Genomic DNA, 16,188 nt, shown 5'->3' on the forward strand with positions numbered 1-16,188 from the left:
AGGAAACTATTTTCTATCAAACACCTGTGTTTTATCAAAATTTTACCTCTCTTAAATCATCTTAGGTCTCATCTGACTGCAATGAAAGACGTTTTATAACCTGCCTAATTTTGTATAAGGTCTTCATAAGACTTGGAGGAAGGACCCTCCCTTTTCTCAGCATTTTTCATGAATATTTTTATATCAGCAATACAAAAGCAATTATAAATACCCTATATGCTGTAACAGACCTTTGTAGGTTGTGATCATTAGGAAAATGGATAGCTACTTAATACAATTTGTATCAAATTTAAGAATCTGCAAGTTTTTAGGAATTCTGTTCTTATAATGCATATTTAGGCAAACTGTATGTAATAAATATAATGGTAATATATGAGCTCTTTATAATGCATGGTAGATAAAATATGTGTTTGTAGAAGTAACAGTGAAAGTTGTTCTTGATGAAGCAGAAGCATTAGTAGCATTTGTAGCATTACCATCAGCCTGCTGTAAAGCCTGTACATGTTAGAGATTTTTAAATACTTGCATTGATAGTGAAGGTGAGACAGTTTGGAGTGATTTACACTAACTATTTATATTACAAGCATGTTTCTACCTATTTTTATGTATTCATTTCTCTGTCTCTGTATGTCTCACCCTTTAATAGTGCCTGATTAATTTGCAAGGACAGTTAACCTCTGGAACTCCCTTGCTGTTTAACTCAGACCATGACAAGTCAGATGTGTATTTTTGCAGAGCTAGAGTTACAAGTCTTTTCTTGTCCAGTTTAATTTTCTGGTAACCACCTAAACAGAGAATCCCAAGAACAACTGGATTCACAGCCAATGTCATTATGCTTTAAACTAACATGCTAGCAGTAAGTACACAATGTAATCCTGTTTCATGCCTTGACCCATTACAGGTTAGGACTATCACATCATCAATTACCCTTTCTTTAACTTACAAAAATATATTTTGAAAGACAATTGCTATTAACAATTATCACGCCTGCGCAGTGAGTCATCCCTTTGTCCCCAACTGTCCATTCTGCTCAATACAATTATATCACTTATACTTTTAAATTAATTTGGTAAAAGAGTAAAGTAATTTGTCTTCACAACTTTCTCACAACTGCTCAAATATATGTTCCTTTTTAGAGTTGTACAATCACATGCAAAACAGAAAAGGTTTGAGGGGGAGCCCGTCTGTTCTTTAGTTTTGCCATCTACAAATTAAGCATCTCATTTAATGAATAGAAATTCTCTTTCTGGACAATAAAAAAAGAAACTTGTATAGCCTGTTATATATATAGGTAGGTGGGGTCAATTGCACTGTGAAGATTTCTTTCTCTTCCCTTTAACTCTAGAGGTCACATGGTTGACAAAGCTATGCTAGACACATATGTTTTAAAAAGATAAAATTAAGCAAAATTAATTTCACTCAAAGTTGTATGTCAGAAAAAAAAACATGGGATAGTCTCTCATTGTGTTCAGTTTACTGAAATAATTGGCAATATTATTTTCAGCATGATGCATTACCTGCTCTTGTATATGCATCCCTCTAATGATGATCTTGCACTGGGGAAACAGTCAGACCAAAGAGGAATGGATTTGAACAGTTAATGGTCGTATGCAGCAAAGCAAATATAATGAGGATGACTATCTCTGCTATTTCTTCTGTATAAAAGAAAGAAAAGTATGGATTATTCTTTCAAATAAACAGATCGAAGTAAGAGAGAAAAAATAAGGCCAGTTTGTAATTATTGTGAAAATTTATTCTTCAATTAAAGGCAGAAAAACGCATAGGAGCCTTTGCCTACTATTAGTTTTTCAGACAGCAAGTGTCATGTCCTAAAGTTTCACATGTCTTAATGGAAGCACAAGCAAGAAGGGAGAAATGTACCAGCTTCCCTGCTAAGTGAAGAGATACCATGTAAAAATGCTGAAAAGCACTTAAAAGCTACAGCATAGAAACACAAGCCACTGTGTCACATACAGGTCAAACCCTTCATGTGGAGGGGACCTTCAGCATTAGGCAACATCTACCTATCTTTTGCTCATCTTGTTAATACAAGTCAAATATAATTCTCTTTAGTGGCTATAGATGAGTATTTTTGCCTTTTTTTATGGAGTGTTGGATTCACGGCTCCTACTGTATGTTCTACAGAGCTGCTTATTTTCTGTACTGTTTCCTTCCTTCTTTTTAAATTTTCCAATTAGCAATTCCTAAGGCTGTAGGATGTGTCTCATCAACTGGTGAAAGTAGGATAATATCTCTTCTGTGAGCAGCTACACAGTAAGGATTTGCTAATTCTGTCTCTGACTGCTGTAGTCACATCTACAATGTGTCAGCCATGATGACATTTTAATTCAGAAAGCAACATATGTTTCCTTCTCATTTATTGCAATCACTTTCAAAGTACTTATAATGAAAACATTAAAACCTTGCAATGATTCAAAATGTATTTAGTTTAGCCTTTGTATAGATGGTAGATGTTCTTTGATAGTATGAGCTAATTAGCCTGTAAAGTAGTTGGCATTGCACAAAATGAGAAAGAACCAAAATTCCAAAGTCTCGGATGTAAATTATGCAGTTATTCTGACTACAGGATATGTGCCTATGTTAATTTTGTGCCTGAACAGTTCTGTATAGCAGCACAAAATATACAAGATCATCTAAAAGGTGGTTCTTCTTAGCATATGAATTAAAGAGTAATAACAATGACAGTTCCCTTTAAAAGTTTCATTATTTGCATTTTGTGAATCATACCACCATCACAGTCTACTGTCCCTGGGGAGCATGAACTGGTGAAAGTATTTTTTGTACTTTCCACCATTCATTCCTAGGCATATACCAGAGGTTATTTTGCAGTAAGATACAGGCTAGATAGATCTTGACATGCAAACCTAACAGTTCCTAGTATCTGGGTTTGGTAAGGATAGTTCTTTTGGTGTGAATTCTTTAGTGATAGTTTTTTAGTTAGTGTCAAAATAACAGAATCTTCAGGAAAAGATTATGTAGAAAGATCTTAGGACAAAAAGCTTTTTACATGCGCATCCATGAAAACCCTAAATGTGCTATATAAGAATGGTTGGGGCATAGTGTGGGAGATAATGCTGTACTTTACAACTTTACATGATTGCTTCAGAGGTCCACTTTGGTTTTAATGGAGAAGAAAAATTGATTGACTTTACCCTTTTCCATCAGGAGCATAATTTGTAATATGTTCCTTTAGTTAGGGATCCTGCAAGTCTTACCTTTGTGGTTGTAAATCACTGGTAACATAGAAAAGAAAATTGTGATGAAGTCCCATACTCGACTTGCCACCCTTTTCCTAAAGAATTTAAGCTGAAGAAATTAAAGGAAAACATTTTTCCTACATAAGGACTTTCTATATTTAATTTCAAAATACTCATTTCTTTACTAACATTTTCCCTCACATTTGACAACGTATATTAATATTTACTTGACTGGAGGATCCAGCACCATAAAGGATTTGCTGTGAGTTCTTCAAGGTTAGATGGCTGATGGCACAGGCACCAACAGAAAGCAAGAAAGAGAAAAGGAAAAGACACAATGGAAATGTGGAAAAGAAATAAATATGGAGAAGAGACCAGGAACCAAGAGGTCAGATGGCTTGCAGGGAGCAGAGCTTGGAGGCGAGTTAGAAGTCTCAGGGCCTTTCCCCAAGAAATGAGGACCACAGCAGGGTGGGAGTGCCCAGGACACAGGCAGATGGATTCCCCTCTTATGCAAGAGAAGCTGCAGGGAGGCAAGAACTCCATCACCATGTGTCTATTAACTGGGCTATGAGAAATAAAAATGGTGAAATTAATTCTAAAAACCCCCTCACCTCCAGAGACAGGGATTTACCTATGTCAGATGGTTCAAAAAGTACATTCCATTGCTGATTTTCAAGGTTTTCTGATTTGAAAATTCACAGTCATTGCTTGATACCACATATAGTTTTCAATACTGTCATTTAGAACAGTAGCATTTAGAATATTCCAGGGTGATTCCAACAAATTTCAAGTAATGTAACTGGTTATTGTGTAATTCATTGATTTATATGAAAATCTCAGTTATAGTGTTTCTCAGGAAGCACTTAGGTCATCATGCAGCCAAGTTTCAGATCCAAAGTGGAGTGCACTGATGTTATTTTCCTTTCACAGCAATAATTCAGAAAAGGCTAAAGAAGGAAAAGAAGGCAAAGAGGAAATTGCAGGAAGCACTTGAATTTGAGACTAAACGACGAGAGCAAGCAGAGCAAACACTGAAACAGGCAGCTTCAACAGATAGTCTCAGGGTCCTAAATGGTAAGAAACCAATTTTTGCCTCTATGCCATTAACTTTCAATTTAAGTGCCAAAAGAATTTTGTTATATTGAAAATTTATAGCATGATGGAAAGGGAAAAAAGGAAAATCTCTTTTTTTTCCTTCATTCAAATGATACCTCTATCTTTATTGCTTTGTTACTTTATATAGTATGTGCAAATAAACTCACTGGAGACAATGTTCAAACTAGGACAATTTTATATTATTAGTTTGAGAAGTCAATTTTTTTTTCTTCCTTTTTTTCTCCTCCCCTTTATGCTTGAAAAATCTATTGCTCATTAATCTTCCCAGTCTAACGAAAAATTGTCCTGGCCTCCAGTCATTGTTCAACATTAAAAAAACTGACAAAGGTTGATTGTATTGTAATTCAGCATTGGAGTAACAGGTTGTAAAAACGGCTATAAGAATCAAATGAAATATGTGTCAGTCTTACCTTTCTATCTTTCTAGACTCTCTGACCCCAGAGATAGAAGCTGACCGCAGTGGGGGCAGAACAGATGCTGAAAGGACAATACAAGGTAGGAATTTGCAAAAGGCTATAAATCTAGATCTTGCTGTATGAGTTTTTCCTCAGCTTTAGACTGCTATTCAAGCATGTAGCCTACCATCTGGGCCACATCAAAACAAGTTCAAACAAGGTCAAGTTCATCTTGGTTGTTTGTAAGAGAGAATACATTCTGTGCTGATAGATTTTCTTTAAATTAATAGGTCATTTCTGTTTATACAGAGCAATTAAAGAAGAATAATTAATTTGAAGCAGTATTGGTTTGAATCTCAGACATACTGAATGCAGGTTTTTTTTAATATGTGTAGCTTGATTTGAGTTAATAATGTTTTTAAAGGTGTATTTGAAACATCTTGAGCCTTTTAACTGTACAAATGGCTAAACCTAATGGATAACATTCAAGGCATGATGAGAATTTCATAGCTAATAGTCAGTGGCAGTTACTGAAAGATGTTGTTTCAATAAGCAACTCTGAGCATTAACAATAAATAAGCTGTTTATTCCCATCTTGGATTTTTCATTTACCACATCCCATTATTTACATTTTAATAAAACAAATCTGCTGAATAAATTTATACATTAAATACTAAAGAGAACCATATTACTTCCCCTGTGAATCTAAATGTGTATATACATTGCAAACATCAAGATATTAGTAAAGAGCAAATTTTGAAGATAGTATTTATATTATAATTTCCTTTCTTATCAACAAGCTAAATCTACCTACATGAATATTAAGCAATAAAAATAGCGATTGTTTTCAATGGTAAATGAAGGTGCATTTTTCAGAGGCAAGCCTAAAAGGATTATCTCCAGTAATCACACTCAATTGCCTTTATTTTGCATTTTGAAGTCAATCATCCTAACAATATCATTTGACATCTTCTGTGTGTTATTTAATCGCATTTCCTAACTTCCAAGGAGTTGTTACTGGTGTGCCACAAGGAGGCTGTAACAACAAAATAAAAAAGTCAAGAAGCTTTTAACAGATTGAACATATAAACAAATATCAAAGATGCAATAAGTTCTTATGAAAAGCAAAGACGCATATATAAACTAAGACATTTAAAGCAAATTATGTCTGCAAAGTCAATAACACAGAAGTTGGAATATGCCAGATTAAATGTTGCCTGGGAAGTGAATACATGTTATGGGGTCTGTTATGCCAGAATCCTGCCTTCCTTCCCATATAACATGCACATTATTCAAAGCACCATTTGATATAATTAATTTGGTAAGAACTCAGCCACTGTTTCATTTTGTTATAATCCAGACATTTTGCTACTTCTCTTGATGCTAAAACAGACTTCTAATTTCTTGGGAGGCCATACTGCAGCACCGGTCGCTGCAGTACTTGTACTCATTGCAAACATTAATTGCTCCATCTTCAGAGCATTCTTACAAGGAAGTGAAATTTGGAGTATTCCAATTTCATAGCTGGGAAGAAGAGTCAAATACAGATTAAGATGACATATTGCTTAACTGTCAAGTATCAAGGACCTAATTTTTCAGGATAATTTGCATTTTTGGCAGAAGCATGCAGGTGTAATCAAATCACTGTTCCTGTTGAACTGAGTCTTGCTCATAGGCTGAAATGTAAAGTTAGATATTTATAATATGAGCAACACAAATTTGAAAGCATGTATTCTAAAGGATTTATCCCAAACTTTGCAGGAATAACACTTCAGCTTTTGAACAATGATTGTGCATTCTTTCTCAGCTATCCTCTGCTCATTTCATATATTTCCATTTTTGCAATAAGTGAAATAAAGGATTTACGGGAGACATTCTCAGTAATGACTTTTCCTTGATTCATCTGTCCCAGGTGATACACATTAAAAACAAAATTAAAATCCACAGATTATTGTTTAGTTCAAGACTGGACCATGATATTTTCTGACTGTGATATTGAATCATATTGCAAAGGCAACCTTAATTCTGACATTTCCAGTATATACTTTGCACTCTCAATATATAACTAAAGCAGAGAGGTTTTAAGACTAAGGAAAGAAGAAGCAAGAAATAACAGTTTTCATGTCTTTCAGTTTAATGTATTCAGCTCAATCATCATACAGCAGTTCAGAACTTTCAGATCTATTCCAATATGCAGCCCTACAACACAAATGTAAGTGTAGGAACATATTGTCAATGTTAATCAGTCATTATAGGGTGACAGGCTTCAGAAATAGTTTAAGAAACAGTTAGTAGCAGGCAAGTCATGCCAAATATCAGGACTTTTGTGTTCATTTCCAGTATTGGAAGGAGGACTTCCTTTCACCATAAACTCCCTTTTCTCTGTGTCCCTCTTGCTATGTATCCTTGTGTATCTGTCCCAGGTCCTTCTTCCTCCAATCCCACCTTTTGTCAATTGCTAACCTAACACGTTTCCTTGCTCTACATTACATTGCTCTTCTTTTTCCCCCAACTTCACATTCTCCCATCATTCTCTTCTGAACTTAGTTTCATGCCACCCTAATTATTTCCTTTATTACAAGCTCTTTCTCTCTCCGTGACCCCCTGGCTCTATCTGACCCTTCCTGTTGCCTCCTCCCCTTACCCAGTCGTTTCAAGAGCTGCATTGACATTCCCTGTTACCAGCCTTCTGTGTTGCAAACCACATCTCCATCTGTGGTGTCTGCTTCCCTGGTTTCTCTGGTCAGGCTCATATTCCCTACTGGTTTCAGTACATTTCTGTTTCTTTTCATGTACCTGCCTGGATATCAGGGAGGGAAGCACTGAGAGCATTATGTTCCAATTTCAGTATTTAGCATGACAATTGTAAGCAGGAGTGGGGAGAAAGAATTGCAGGGAAAGAACCACTTAATTCCTGAAGCACTGGAATAAAGCATGCTCAGTACAGATGGGGCCCTTTATCTGCAAAACTCTACAAAAGCTTTCCAGTGGCTGAAATATTTTCCAGTACTTTCTTGGATTTTGTTTGGGCAACAAAGACTATATTGTCACAATTATACAAAATTTCAATTGTGTCCTTATATTTTATTTGTAAATGATATTTTGTATACTTTGGTATGCACTATAGAAAAATATCATATACAAATATTTATTATATTCTATATACAGTATGTTCCATAATTAAAAATATAATACCACCTCTGGCATCTTTCAGGTTCTGCGGAAAAAATATTTACTAGGGAAATACTTTCTTATTCCTCTCAAAAATATATCTGTGTCTCAGTATCTAAGCATGCCTGGGGTAATAGTCTTTTTATCCACAATCATTTTTCAATTTACTGTGTTGAGCGTGCTATGTAGTTCCATAACTAAGCAAACAAAGGTAGGAAAGCTTCAGTGTTCTGTAGGGAAGTGATATAATTGAAATACAAAGTGTAATTTCAGCATTTAAGAAAAAATTTTGCAAGAAAATCATAATTAAAACTAAAGATTTTGTTTACTATTTATTATAAATAATTGAATACTTGTCAACTTGAAGTTATACCTAATGTTGCTATTTTTAAGTATCACTTTGAAGAGTAAGGAATAGAACTAATTTAAGCACAGAAGATAATTGCATTTGTCAATAAGGGGGTATGTTCTGTTCTATTTTTTCGTCATGTAGCACTCATTTAGATTCACTTTTAGTGCATGTAAAGTCTTTTGTAAAATGGGATCAATAATGAAAAGGAATTTGAATACAAGACCATAAAAAGAAGCAATGCAGGGTATTTTAGGGTTGTGTTTGGATTTTTTAAATACTGAGTAGATAACAGTTTGCTGCAATTTCCATAAAATGTTAACAAATAATCATAATAAATAATTCAAATTTGGGTCTCACATGTACTTACGTATTTTTTGAGTGATAGAAAGATATACTAAGCTCTTAGGAACTGGTGAAGACACTGGTTTTAAATGTTTTCTTTGCTTCTGTTTTAAATAATAATAAAGCAGATTATCCTCTTCTCCATACATATTGTAGGTTCACTAGATGCCTATGCCTAGCTCCCAATCCGGTTTCCCAAGACCCCCTCATCCCACACAAAAAGGTACCATACAAAGATAATGTTTGACTTTTATATACTGTTTTGTTAACAGACCTCTTACTAAGCACTAGAACAATGACATTTACTGCCGCTTTTACTTTCTTATTTCCATTGAATTTTCTTCTCCATCTAGTTACTTACCATGTATTTGCCTGCCTACATTATTATGTTTTCTTTTCCTCTACATATCCCACATTCTCAATTTTCTATCTCCCAGTAGTTTCCCTCCCAAGTCCTGTGCATTCATTTTCATTCTATTTAAATACCAATCACACACTTTATCTAAAATCCTCTAGAAGTGTTTTATCTAAAATCCTCTAAAAGTGTTCTAGTTCTGCACCATCTTCACCATTGGCCATTCTTTCCTTGTCATGTTCCTGTCATGTGTTCCTTTTGCCAAATGGTTTTGTGCTATGGTCCAAAAGCTATCCTGTTAAGAAGAGGAAGATTAATCAAATTTTCTCTCTTTCATGTTGCTATTTTTTTGTCTTTTCCATTTATTCCAAATTTACTAGCAATTGCCTCAGCTTGTACCTTTTCTGCTTTCTTCCAAATAATTTTCAACTTCTGTATGCTGTCATTCCAGCTGCTCCTGAAATCAGCTCTAAGTCTTCTTACCCTGTCCAGTTCCCTGACTTCTCAGGTCTATCTGTTTTTTTACCCCAAATGTTTGTTTTTGTTGCAAGAAGTCCTTTGCATTTTCTGTGTTCTCAAAGTTCTTTCATCCTGCTCACTCTCAATCAGCTTTTTCCTCAGCTATGCATTTTCTTCTAGCAGAAAATTTATTCTCCTTGTCCATTGGACATTTTCACACCTCAGTTCCTTACTCTGCTGCAAGTATTATTTTTTTCTTCTAGCACATTATCAGCCTTTCTCCAGACGTGTTTGTTGTGTACTCGCTCTGTCCCTTAGCAAAATGAACTTACCCTTTCTAAGCCCTTTCCCACTGACATCTTCCCTTTCTTTGGTTCTCCACCTCTTCTCTAGGCTCACATTAACAATTCAGTTAAGTATAATGCTAAGTGGTTTCAGTTTATACCTTCCTGGTGTAAGAAAAAGACCCACTCAGCTACCATGCTCTCACAAAACCTTCTGTGAGGCTGTATGTCTTTTTGCCCTCCTAGAAAGGACAAGGCAGGAAATAGGGATGTTGAACAGATCCAGGAACAGTGAAAGAAAATAAAAATAACTTGGTACAATGGTCCTGTATGAAGTTCCTCTGCAGGCTACTGAACAAGAACAAGAAGGAAATTATGATTTAAATTCGCCCATTGCAAGTGCGCATTTTGCTGCCCAAACATTAGGGGAAAGCTGCCATGCAGTTGCCCTCCACATTAATAAAAATTGCTTATATACAGCTTTAGTCTTTTGCCCTGAAACCTAACCTAAATTGTTTCTGCATTGGTTTGAAATTTGTTTAATCTATTTTTCAACAAGCAAAATCCATGTAATAATCTCAGCAACTGATAGTCCTTGATTCTTGCTTGTTATATTTGTGTTTGAAAGATAGGTATCTGAAGGACTTCCACAGTGAAAAGGATCTTCTGGCGGTTTTGTAAAGCTACTGCACATAGTTCTATTTCTGATATATAAATCTTGGACAAAAAGTGTGTGGAAATATGTGATGATATTTTTTATGAGATCAAAAGTTTTATTGGAAAAGGCCATTATCAAGGCTGTGAAGTCAAACATTCCAAAATTCGGAAATGGTAGAATTAAGGTTGTCTTCCGCACCTTTGTTCAAGTGTCTTTGTGTATGTGTCATGATACAATCTTTAATTATGTGATTAGATACTGTATTTTTCACAGTACCTTGTCTCATTCAGTGCAGGGGACAAAAATATAGATGAATAAAGGGATATCTATCCAATATTTTCTTCATCTTCAGTGGTCAGTGTGTCTTGTAATGTTTTATATAATACTTCATTTATGTATAATATTTCCATAATTAGACATCATGCTTTACAGAATAGTTGTAAATTATCATCTACATTTCTTTCATATATTAAATCTTAATTTTGGCATTTCCTGACAGCTGAGGGCTTTGCTTCACTAAGGTACTAGGTAACCATCTCCTAGAGTTTTCTTCTTAACAAGTAAACTACAAAGTTAGAAGTTTCACTGTGACACAACATCTGAAAACCATAGAGAACTGAATTTTAAGATTCACAGTGATAAAGCTAACCAAGCAACTGATAAACTGTAATACCATAATATGAGCAGTGTGGCCGAAGAAATGACCATTTTGCTATGGCAGTTTTACAGTTTTACTTCCTGAGAGAAAGACAATCTTGGGAAATATTTTGTGCTCTTGGGCACAGAATCTTCCTTTCATTTTTCTTGCAACCTGTATCACCTCTAACAGTGTCTCCATCAAGCTTTCTTTTTCTTGGCTCTCCCTCATTTCTGGGTTTTCTATCAATGTTAATAACAACTTCCAAATTTTTGAATGTCCTTCTTGATTCACTTTTCCTCACACCTTTCAAGGCAAGTTTCTTTTTATATCCAGTCATAATTCCAGCACCAAAAGTTTAGACTTCTTTTGCCTAATATCCTTGTTAATCAAGATCCAGGTGTCTCGACACTGACTCATAACATTCTGTGACTTTGCTTGACTTTCTTGCCCTATCTGAATTCTGTCTCTCCTCTTTCCTTGTCTTCTCAACCACTGGGTTGTGTTCTTGTCTATTAATGTAAATAATTCAGTCCCCCAACTTCAGTCTCAGTTATTGTCAGCCAATCATTTTTAGTACTTTATTTCATAGAGTTTTCCAGTTCCCTGATTTCTGTGTTTCTATCTATGTATTTAGCCAGTCTCAGTCAATCCCCCAGTCACATTTTCTGTCTTTATTTCCAATTCTGATCACATCAGACTTGTCCTAATTTCTGTAAATCTTGAGTGTTTTTATGAGTTCATGTTTGTAGACTTAGAGAAGATCACTGTTGGCTGCTGATCATAGAGTACATTTTCCAGTGCACGGCTACTCTCAAACTAGCTAATGATTTTTTTAAAATAGTTTTCAATATTCTCAAATGGCAGAACATGTATTTCTTTTCCAGGGACATCACTATTCTTTGCAGCACATTTAACTAAGATGTCTTCTCTTTAGTCTTTTGACTTATTTTCTGTATGGTATTGACTGTGATGACCAATGCTAAGTAAATTTCTTTTATCTTTAGAGTCCTTTCAAGAATTGCATCTTTCTCTTAGAGCTTCTATCTCCTATCTCTGCATTTCTTCTCCTATCTCTGCATTTCTGTCTGTTCCTTTCCACGTCCCCTTTTATCAAAAGCAATTCCATTTGCCTCCATAGCTGCCTAAAGACAAGGTCATCCATCTGTATAATGCCATGTAAAACAATGGCCATATGTTCTCTAAAGTATTAATTGATTAAACCTAAGGAGAGCACCTGACTTTTTATACATTTTACCAAGATTTTTCGTGCCTTTTTTCCTAATTAAAACTCTTGGAACTGCTAAATGACTCTCTATGTGTATCAACTTGTAAATTCTGCATTTTTATTCAATTGACACTTGCTCATCAGTTATTCTGGTTTTATCACCATTTAGTAAGTACTATGGATTTGTTATTACTCATTTATTATTGCATGGGACTTTTAGCAGAAAGGTGCTTGGGTTTAGTATAGAGCCAGAATTCTCAAATGAATGTATCAGGTCATTTGCAGAATGAAAATACATTTTCATTTTCCTGTGTGACATTTCTTCTTCTCTGTCAACCCATTTCAACAGTGTTTCAGCTTTCCCTCTATTGTTGCTTTCTCATTTTCCTTCCACCTCTGTTTCACCTCCTCCCCTGCTACTGAATATCCCAAATATTTCTTAATATGTCACTTCCTTGACCTGCAAGGCAATGTGTGTCTACGATCTGGAGCCATGTGGCTGCTGGTTGACCAGGTGGCTGACTAGGAGGTGCACGCATTCTGAGGGATCAGTGACAAGCCAGGAGATATGCATTTTCTGCTGGACATCTTGTTGCTGCCTCTTGTCAGCTGGGCAAATCAAACAGTACATGATGCTTCTCAGCAGCTGAAGGGCCAAACAAATGGTTTTTCAAACTGCAAGAGACCCACAGCCCACCTGTTGTGCAGGCCTGCTATAAAGGTTGAACATTTCAGCAGGGAAAAGAAGTCAGGAGCTGGAAACAAAGCTGTCAGAAGCCTGGAAGGCAAAGGGATTTTTTTTTTCTAGATATTTTGAATAACTGCCCAAGGAAACATCTGCTACTTAGCTATGCTGTTTATGGAAACAAACAGCTGACTATTCTAGACCCATAGAAATATAAAAAGGTTCTGTGAAGCAGCAAAGACAAAACAGTGGACTGACTTGTTTGGAGATGAACATTTCTGTGATTTTTTAGGCCAAAAAAAAAAAAAAAACCCAAAACAAAACCAAAAAAAACCTCACAAAACCAAAAACCAAACCAAACCAAACCCAAAACAAAACATATCCAAAAAAACTAATAATTTCCATTTAATTTGCCAATAGAAATTATTTTATTCAGCTTAGGAGTCAAGAAGCACTTTGAAGGTCTGTCGATGTGAATTAACATGTCTTGTGAAAATGTGATTTTCAGCAATCTGACAGATAGATTTTGCATTTTTCTTTTTACCTGTCTGATTTTCAGATTTCTTCATTGAATTTTCCATTTTTTAGATTTCTAAAGATCAGTAAGACAACTGATTTCAATCTCTAAAGTTTTGGTTAACTGTAGGCATAAGACTGTCTCTGTAATGTGACTGTTCTCCTTTGGGTTATTCTAGCACCTCTCTAGGTAAGAGTAGTGATTTGAGGTAACAGAAACATGTGGGAAAGATAACGGAATGGAGCAAAGCCATTGTAGTGACCCACGGGGGAGTGATATCTGCTGTTTTATTACTGATTTTTCTCTGCATGCCAGAGTTTGTCAAACAAATTGGTGCATTGGTGAAAACGTATGCACACACACTGTTCAATTATAGAAGCTAAAGGGTAGTGTGTTTTCTGCATTGCTCTTCTCTTTTGCCTTTCTTATGCTCAAAAGAAAATTTATTTTCAGACCAAGTGATGGTCTTAAGGGTGAGACACTGTTAGAATATTAGTTTCTAACCCTCAGTGACATTTATTGGAGCTGCCTTTCTAACTCCCTTTGGATAGTGCACCTGATTCTATTTTATTTTTGTTCAGTCTTCATAAAATATTTGCTGGTTCAACACTGTTCTTATTTGCAGTAACCCATAATGCTTAATTTTTCTTCTGATTAGTGCCTTAAACTTCATCTGCTTTTTGACTTCACTGTGTAACACCTTGTATTAATGTCAGGGTCATGCACTTATTATTCATGTGAACAGTCCTATTCACTTCAATGAAATTATATACATAATAATAAATAAAAACATTAATCTGTGTGCACCACCTTGAATTTCATTACTGTTACAGAAGATACATCTCTGAAAATAGGTTCTCTTAATTTTTATACATTTTAGAAAGAGCTTGGCTCTCTCTATGCACACTGATTTAAACATTTAATTTTATTTCCCCTAAGCCTTACTAGCTTTATCAGCTCACAAGTTTTAAACACACTTGTTTTACTGATTGACAGACTATCCAATATACTTTAGCTTTTAAGCCTAGATTCTATAGTAGATATTTAAAACATCTCTTTCTAGTTCATCTGTCTTTTACTGTTGATACTGGAATACTTGATGAGGAAACAGACGTTAAAGATTTATTTTGTTTCATATTTCATTAACCATGGATAAATACTGAAATTATCTTACAATGTATGGAAACCAAACAGCAATAAGTATGTTCCCTATCCCCCTGCCCAGGAGTCAGCACTTTGGCAGGTTTTCAACCTAAGCTAATCAATTAAAGACAACACTGATTAACTTAAACAGAAGGTGATATTGATTGCAGGCAGTAACCTATAAATAGACAATTGTTTCATAGTGTTCATAGGTCATTGTTAGGTATACCTTTAAACTTCAAGGTACATAATCCTGTTATCTATTACCCAAAAAGCAAAGGAAAGGCACAGAGTGAATATACAGTTATATATATGTTGCAAAGTACTCTTAGTCAACTCTCTCATTCAACACATACTCTTACATAAAATTTTTCACATTTTATTTGAAACTGCTATCTATTGCAATTTATGCCTCATTTTATAGCTGTATATATATGGACCTGATGGAAATCAAATATATTCCTGACTTTTCTACTCAGATGAATGGTTAATCAATCAGATTTTCTTCCAACATGCTGCTTTAGTTCACTTTTAAAAAAACTGTATGTAAAATTAATGACTAAGCATGAACAGAGTCAAGTGGGAAAATTCAGGACAATACGAATATTAAAAAAATCCCACACTGTGTTCCAGAGGCTTTATATAGAATTGTTTTGGCTTTCATTTTCATTCATCCTACATGTTCATCTTATTCAAAGAGGGAAGGATAGGATGGATGAATTCTTACCTAATAGACTTCTGGGGTCATCCCAGTTGTCTTGCTACCTGGAAAGGATGGGCCCTGCAAGGCACCATATTAGGTATTTTTGTTTCCCAGAAGTACTGTCTTCCCTTCATCTTCTCCCTCAGAAAGTGACTGAAACCTGATCAGGCAGGTAGAACATATATTTCTAGCATAGTGTCATCAGCTAAAAAATATATAACATTTTTCCTTTTATAGAAAGAACTAAAAGGCTTGATTTTTTTTTATAAATCAGGATGAAAAAATGATTAAAACAACATTGTTTCAGTGAATTGATATTTCTATAGCCTACCATGAAACAAGTATAAATAAAGTGGATTTCTAGTTCATTCACAGCTGAACTAGAATTCTGAATGTTCTGAGGCTGGCTGAGAAGCTAGATCTCCTGGCTGTAAGCTGTTTATCAGTATTTGCCCATAAAGTGTGTAGACAGTTGTCTCTTTTTCGCTTTCTTATATTTTTTTTTCCCTCTGCCACTTTTACTACATCTTAGATAACTGCTGGAAAGTAACATCACATCATGTTAAGATATGTCATAAAGAGGATTGTTTCTTTGCATTAGTTTTTTAAGCTCTATAAAGTTTTAAAATTTCCTGATGTTTGTGTATTATACCCATATAAAGGAATTTCATCTTTCAGTGTTAGTTTTGCATTCTTCTGTTAAATCCTTAAGACCTCACCATCAATGGATGTCAAATATTTAATGATTTGAGATTTTTCTAATAGATGCACTTCCCCTGTGACGTGTGAAGAATGAGGGAGACAAGTCTTACCAGAAATAAGAGTAATACTTTTCAGTTCTTCTAAAAGTATGGTGCTTTGGAGAACTAGTAACATAGACTAGTAGCCAGCAAGTTACTTTATCCATTTAGCAAACACAGAA

At 35.1% G+C, this 16,188-nt stretch overlaps 1 protein-coding gene across 1 annotated transcript in view; it reads left to right on the forward strand.

Moving 5' to 3' along the window:
• Positions 1 to 16,188, forward strand: part of DACH1 (dachshund family transcription factor 1) — a 356,660-nt gene that overhangs the window by 315,822 nt on the left and 24,650 nt on the right. The window contains exons 10-12 of the mRNA XM_053971477.1: positions 4,152 to 4,295; positions 4,764 to 4,832; positions 8,754 to 8,820. Of these exons, the coding sequence (XP_053827452.1) occupies positions 4,152 to 4,295; positions 4,764 to 4,832; positions 8,754 to 8,776 (236 nt within the window). The 3' untranslated portion in view covers positions 8,777 to 8,820. The remainder of the gene's footprint in view (positions 1 to 4,151; positions 4,296 to 4,763; positions 4,833 to 8,753; positions 8,821 to 16,188) is intronic.

This window comes from Vidua macroura, chromosome 2 (assembly GCF_024509145.1).
Source record: "Vidua macroura isolate BioBank_ID:100142 chromosome 2, ASM2450914v1, whole genome shotgun sequence".
NCBI classification, from domain to species: domain Eukaryota; kingdom Metazoa; phylum Chordata; class Aves; order Passeriformes; family Viduidae; genus Vidua; species Vidua macroura.